Source organism: Penaeus vannamei, chromosome 40, assembly GCF_042767895.1.
Source record: "Penaeus vannamei isolate JL-2024 chromosome 40, ASM4276789v1, whole genome shotgun sequence".
NCBI classification, from domain to species: Eukaryota; Metazoa; Arthropoda; class Malacostraca; order Decapoda; family Penaeidae; genus Penaeus; species Penaeus vannamei.
Genome location: NC_091588.1, coordinates 22,841,468 through 22,848,967, shown reverse-complemented (window position 1 = coordinate 22,848,967; position 7,500 = coordinate 22,841,468). Strand labels below are relative to the sequence as shown.

Sequence of the window (7,500 nt, the reverse complement as noted above, 5' to 3'; positions counted from 1 at the left end):
ATATATCTTACATCAGTTGAAGTACCTTAATAATTTGCATAGTGATATAATGGATGTGCAATGGTTATGTCATGAACAGAATGCCCTGGCTATGTTGTCATTCATGTTGATAAAAAAAGACAATCGGTAAGGGACACTAATGGTATTTTTTGTTGTTACTGTACCTTCTGACCCCTTTCAAGTAATACTGTAACAACTTACCTCAGTCGTTTGCGATACAACTTAGAAGTGTTGTAGGTCAATATGTCAGATATGTTAGGGTGTGGTATATGGTAAATAAAAAAATCTTTATATAGAAGTAGACGATGAACAAGAATTTATAAATGTATATATGCATAGATGTTTATAAACACACGCATGTTGTATTGATGTGTATACTTTATATATATATATATATATATATATATATATATATATATATATATATATATATATAGAGAGAGAGAGAGAGAGAGAGAGAGAGAGAGAGAGAGAGAGAGAGAGAGAGAGAGAGAGAGAGAGAGATTCAGTCTTTCCCAAGAGTTGAATGGGGTCACATTTATTGATACAGATGCCATACTTATGTGTGGGAATGTAGAGATTTCGATGACTAATTAATATTTTAATTCGCAAACTCTGAAACATAATCTGATTTATCTTGTAAGAAGAAAAGGTTTAGATTTCCTTTGAGATGCTTATCATAAAACTGAAAATGTGTCTTTTCTTGTACAATAATTACCAAAATGTGTGAATATTTTTTATTCTTTATTATGTGTACCAATTCACCCCAGAGCGTGTAAGAACTTGACCCGTACCTGGGGAACATTCTTACAGCTGACATACCTTCCCAAATTGTTAGATAACTATGTGAATATAAGTATTTCTTTGATTCTGACTACACATGCATTGAAAATATATATTTCGGATTTACTGACAAAAGGAATGGTTTTATTTTACTTTATGAATCTTGGAGATCTAGAGCAAAATGCAAAAAAAAAGTGTCACAACTAGACCCGGTTTCCCTTACACATTGAACAGTCGCTGTGCTTGCTTACGATCTAAGGTCTTTACTCATCTTTTTCATTCATAAATTCCTAATGCCTGAAGTATTGCCACAAAGGGCGTTACTACCACAATTAGAATTACAGTTGCTTCACACGAACATAAAAGAAGTCACAGATATTCCGCGGGTACGACCATATTTTCCTATTTTCCTACAACCAGGTTTTCTTTTTTTCTTTCTTTCTTTCTTTCCTTCTTTTTTGTATACACATCTTTTTCAATTCCTAAAATTGTCGGTCTGTTTCATCTCTGCCCGCCATTTCGATATTCCTTCAATCACCACTTTCAAAACAAACCTCTCTTAAAATCAACTTCATATCAACTGCAACCTCTACTTAAACCTGCATCTTGCAAAGGAAAGCGAAGTCAATCTCCTTATCGCAGTCGACAGTCTTCATGCGACTCTGCAGAACAACACACAGCTCCTCGGGTTCCTCGCTGGGTTCGGATTCAGCCCAAGAGATGGCGTTGGTAAGCACGATTTCTCCAGATTCGTCTCTCCAGTGTGGGTCCGAGAGCGAGTTCTGTTGATTTGAACAAGAAAAAATGTAAATATATTCATTATTATTATTAGAAAAATTAAATTAGAAAAATTATTATTATTAGAAAAATTAAATTAGAAAAATTATTATTATATTATTAAATTATTATTATTATTATTATTATTATTATTATTATTATTATTATTATTATTATTATTATTATTATTTATTATTATTAATTATTATATTATTAGAAAAATGTAAATATATTCATGAAATGTGTATGGATGGGTGTGAGCGTTACAGATCAAATAAAAGTGGGTTCTTTGTATTTTTATTATGTATTTAATCACATTATTATCAAATTTCTCATTATTTGACCACGGTAGACATTACTAACGCCCGCAGGTTAAGAACCCCTGTAATAGATGGATAGATAGAATACATAGAATGTATAGATATATAGGTAAATAGATATTCAATGGACGATATGTTTGTGGGAAAATAATTGATGCAAGATGTACGATTGAAGACCGGGTCCCTTCCACGCGTTGTTGATCGAGTCACTATTTTGTGGCCGTTAAAGTTTGACCTCCCAACAAGGTCACCATAGCCGTCATAGCTGGACTGCTACCATCAAAACGTGCGGTAAAGTCTATATCAGTTTTGTCCAAACATTTTCGCCTATTGTACCCTTTATTACCTTCTTGGCCTGTTCCGTACCCTCCCTCCCCCCCTCCCTCCCGCCCACCATGGCTAAATAAACCGTTTTATTTAGGATTATGCAAATAATCTACTAATTATGAAAAGATGCATTGCAGGAGTGTTGGTCAGTAAATTCGAATTTAATACACGAATAAAAACGATGATTATTAGAACCCGTGATGTTTCTGTTTGTGTGTGTGTGTGTGTGTGTGTGTGTGTGTGTGTGTGTGTGTGTGTGTGTGTGTGTGTGTGTGTGTGTGTGTGTGTGTGCATTTTCATTTACTAATTCATTTAACTATCTATTGCTGATGATTATGATAACAGTAATCATAATGATTGTGATGATAACTGTAAACATTAATACAGGAATTATTGTAATAATAACATTGGTGCGTGTGTGTATGTGTGTGCGTGTGTGTGTGTGTTCCTCGTTTGTTCACGAACCCTTATGATCTATGATGCGGACCCCAGTTTGGACAACAGTGGTCTATATTTTCCTCTTAAAATGAGTTATTCCAGTCATTGAAAACAACCTCACTATTTTTTTTTTTTTTTCTTAATTTTCTCTCCTGCGTGTATTACTTAACGACAATGCGGTTGAGAATCACTGAGAGCTTGTGTTTCTCTTAACCTTCATGACTGTAACAAAGAAAATTATGATATGAGTAACAACTTCAAATAGAAATTATGAAAGTCCATTATGCTAATCAGCTGTTCACAAGCCATCTCGGACGGGAGTGTCAAGGTTGTCAGTCATTCGCTACGGGAAAGGCTAGATCAGCAGCAACTCGAGGTGTCATGGTGTCTGATTCTATTAAAAAAAAAAAAAAAAAAAAAAAAAAAAAAAAAAAAAAATGGGGTTTACTTTGCTGACGTCACAAAAGTTACGGTTGCTTTGTAAATATGGTCGATCATTTTGGTGTTTCCAATTTTCAAAAATATTTCCATTGAATAATCATCAAAACAGACGCCATGGTACCTCGAGTTGCTGCTGATCTAGCCTTTCCCCAATCGCTACGCCAAAGGAAGTGTCTGTTACGCGCGCTCTTCATTTTGAAATAACGATTTTTTCTCGGTTTAGCCAATAGAGTTGCGTCTCGAGACAAGGAAAATGGGTACGGTAGCCATTTCGTAATCCTTAGCCCTTAACTCTTCCAAACAGAAACACGCGTTTTCTTTGTCTAACTATTTTTTTTCTGTGACAGCCACTAACTATTCAAGAAGTATACCATGCGTGTCAGGCTGTTAATAATATACGGTGGTGGTAAAGGTATAGCGACAAGAGTGCTTTGACGGAGATCTGTTTCGCAAACTCCGAAATTTAGTAATCAGTTGAAATAAAATGAATGATCTAAAACTAAATCTGAACGGATATGTCTCTGATAAATTATCAATAATACTTCTTTAATATCCCAGACGACAAACACCTCTTCTGTGACAGGAGACTGAGAAATTCTTATCAATAAACGATATGATCCACCTCCACGCTCCTCATGCGATGTAGGCCTACTTCTTTCAGTCTCACACATTCTGTTATCCTGTCCCCTCTCTACTTCTCCTTACGTGTCCTCTCCCCCTCGACCCCCTAACCTATTAGACATCTCTGAATCTCCTACCTTTCCATTACACAACTTATCCTACTTCTGATGCATGGATATCCTCCGTTTGCTCTAAATGTCCTTCTTCCTTAACCCTTTTCCCTGTATGCAGAAAAGGGTATGAATGAAACTGAATATCTTCACAATGCAAGAGATGTATACGACCGGTTTTGCGTATATATTCGTCAGAAATCCATGTATTTCTGACGAAGATCTATTCGAAACAACGGTCAAATTCATCTCTAGTATCGTGAAGGTATTCTCATTCATACCTTTTACGCATTTGTTAATATGTATACGGTTCACACCCCTTTCCCCTTAATGACTCCTTACCTTATACTATACTCCATCAACTTCACCTCCCTACCCTTTTCCCTATACCATCCTATAATGCTGTTCAACTTCTTAAATATACACACTTTACCCTAATCATAAACCCATTTCTACCCTTCCCGCCGCAATACTTTATCGTAGTACTCTATGACCTTTGACCTCTAGCTCATTTACTTCAAACATAGGCCGCTGTGGTGTTTTTACATACATACCGGTTATCATGATCATCCACTTAGACACGTGTTTATTGTAGTTTGCACGAGGTAATTATCTGTACGTCACGTTAATGAGAAAGCCAAGAAGGATAAATGGAAGGTCAAACCCTCACTGATCATTATACAAAGCCTACCTCACGAACGGACATGTTGACGATTTGTCAGACACGCAGACAACACCGTTCACATGGTTTCCATTATGTGGTTGTTAATAATTTATTTAATTCGGTCCATCACGGCAGGCTCACACAGACAAAAGTACGCACGCACGCTGTATATAACTTGAATATAGCTAAAGTCAGATGGAAGGTTACTGAATTACGTATAAATTTGGAAACCACGGAAAAGGGAACACTGAAAATCACTTGAAAAGGAACACTGAAAACTACGAAAAAATAATACTGAAAACCACTTGAAAAGGAACACTGAAAACCACGGAAAATAACACTGAAAACCACGGAAAAAGGAACACTGAAATACCTTCGTGAGACCCAGGAAGAAGCCCTCGACATCATGCAATCTCTGCAGGCTCTTTAGCCACTGGAAGTCTCTCCTGTAGGCCAGCACCGCACCCACTCCCGAGCAGGTTTCTTGAGCTTGTCGCCACGACATCCTTTTCCCCTTGAAGACGAGGTACTCGAGGTCGGGCGCAGGGGCGAGGGTGACGTACGTGTGGACGGAAGGGTTGGGCGTGTATGTGAGGGAGCTGGATATGAAGGAGTTGTAATGGGTGCACTGTCTCTCTTCCGGCACCCACGACCACGCGAAGCACTGCGTCGCCCTGCACAACGAGCCGCATCTGAAGCATCGAATTACCTGACTGAAGCTTCGTTCACGGGTTGGAGCAATGTTGTCCAAACATTTTCGCCTTTTGTTCCATTTATTACCTTCTTATACTGTTAAGGCCCTATCACACTAGCACTGTCGCCGTCCATTTTGTTTGTTTGTTTGTTTGTTTCCGAATGAAATCCGCATGAAAATCATGTAAACAAACATGGCGCTATCAGAGTGAGGTCCCGGGAATCACACGAACATTCTCATACAAATTACGTTATTTTAAAGAAATAAGATGATGTATATTGTATATACGGATGTTCTAAAATATTAGCTTATGTTTACATTCACTCATCCTATTTAATTTATCAATAGCACAAGATCAACACGGAAATTAGTCAGACGGAAACGGTCGTAACCGTCTTGGTCTGGGAGGCGTTCCGTTTGCACACGATCCTTGCGGAAATCCTCAAATTCAAACGGAACCCCAAAAATTGACGGAAAAAGTGCTAGTGTGATTGGGCCTTTACGTACCCCACCCGTCTACCATGGCTAAACAAGACTGTTTTATTTAGGATAATGCAAATAATATACTAATGATGAAAAAAAAAGAATGCATTGCAGGAGTGTTGGTCAATAAATTCGATTTTAATATACGAATATAAAAGATGATTCATAGAGCATGTGATGTTTGTTTGTGCGTGTGTGTGTATGTGTGTGTGTGTGTGTGTGTGTTTTCCTTGTTTGTTCACGTACCCTTATCATCTATGTTGTTTACCCCAGTTTGGACACCACTGGGATGGAGTCTACTCAACTCTCCTTTTAGTTCCAGAAGTTTGTTGGAAACGAGGATATACTAAACGCAGATTTTTTATCTATTCAAATTTCACTTTACGTTAGTCACCTTAAAAATAAAGTGTAAATAAACCCTTTGAGCGATTCGCCACTTATGTTTCACAGCTTCAACAGGGCAATATACATCATATGTTGATAATGCAGAAAACTCTTAATTTGATTGTATTTTCTGCTACATTTGATGTTGCTTTAATTTTATGTTGTGCGTGTGTGTGTGTGTGTGTGTGTGTGTGTGTGTGTGTGTGTGTGTATGTGTGTGTGTATGTGTATGTGTTTATATATATATATATATATATATATATATATATATATATATATATATATATATATATATATATATACATATCCCCACACAAATACACACATATATATTATATACATGTTTATCGATATTTATACATACATCCATATAGCACATATAAATACATATAAATTGTGTGTGTGTGTTTATATTTATATATACATATAAATCCACACACATATATATTATATATACAGGTATATCCATATTTATACACACATCCATATAGCATATTTATATATGCGAATGCGTGTGTGGATGGGTGGGTGAGTGTGTGTGCGTGTGTGTGGGTGTGGATGGGTGAGTGTGTGTGGATGTCTGTGTGTGTGTCTGTGTGTGTGTGTGTGTGTGTGTGTGTGTGTGTGTGTGTGTGTGTGTGTGTGTGTCTGTGTGATTGTGTGTGTGTGTGTAATGATAAAATCATAGTTCCTGTAAATTACATTCTTGAGTTTCATACTAATGTGGTGTTGCAGCGTCTTTAGCCAATCTTTTACAATATCTTGCATTATGTGTTTTCGATCACCTTTTACCATCCCTAACCAGTAGCTATGTCATATTAAGAGTTGCTTGGAACTTGAGAATCATCTTGATAACGTGATTATCAACCATCAGTGTTGCAAAGGCCATAATTGGAAGAAAATTGAAAATAAGTATATAGATACTGAACACAAATAAGTATATAGATTACTGAACACAAATAAGTAAATAGATTACTGAACACAAACAAGTATATAGATTACTGAACACAGACAAGTATATAGATTACTGAACACAAATAAGTATGTAGATTACTGAACACAAATAAGTATATAGATTACTGAACACAAATAAGTATATAGATTACTGAACACAAATAGGTATATAGATTACTGAACACAAATACGTATATAGATTACTGAACACAAATAAGTATATAGATTACTGAACACAAATAAGTATATAGATTACTGAACACAAATAAGTATATAGATTACTGAACACAAAGAAGTATATAGATTACTGAACACAAAGAAGTATATAGATTACTGAACACAGATAAGTATATAGATTACTGAACACAAGTAAGTATATAGATTACTGAACACAGATAAGTATATAGATTACTGAACACAAATAAGTATATAGATTACTGAACACAAATAAGTCTCTAGATTACTGAACACAATTAAGTATGTAGATTACTGAACACAAGTATA

The 7,500-nt window shown here is 36.0% G+C and overlaps 1 protein-coding gene across 1 annotated transcript in view; it reads right to left on the bottom strand.

Annotated features, from left to right (window-relative positions):
• Positions 1–722: 722 nt before the first annotated feature.
• The window catches only part of LOC138860282 (uncharacterized), a 7,989-nt gene continuing 1,211 nt past the window's right edge, over positions 723–7,500 (bottom strand). The window contains exons 2-3 of the mRNA XM_070117486.1: positions 4,855–5,242; positions 723–1,565 (exon numbers count right to left, since the gene is read on the bottom strand). Coding sequence (XP_069973587.1) covers positions 1,377–1,565; positions 4,855–5,242 — 577 coding nt within the window. The 3' untranslated portion in view covers positions 723–1,376. The remainder of the gene's footprint in view (positions 1,566–4,854; positions 5,243–7,500) is intronic.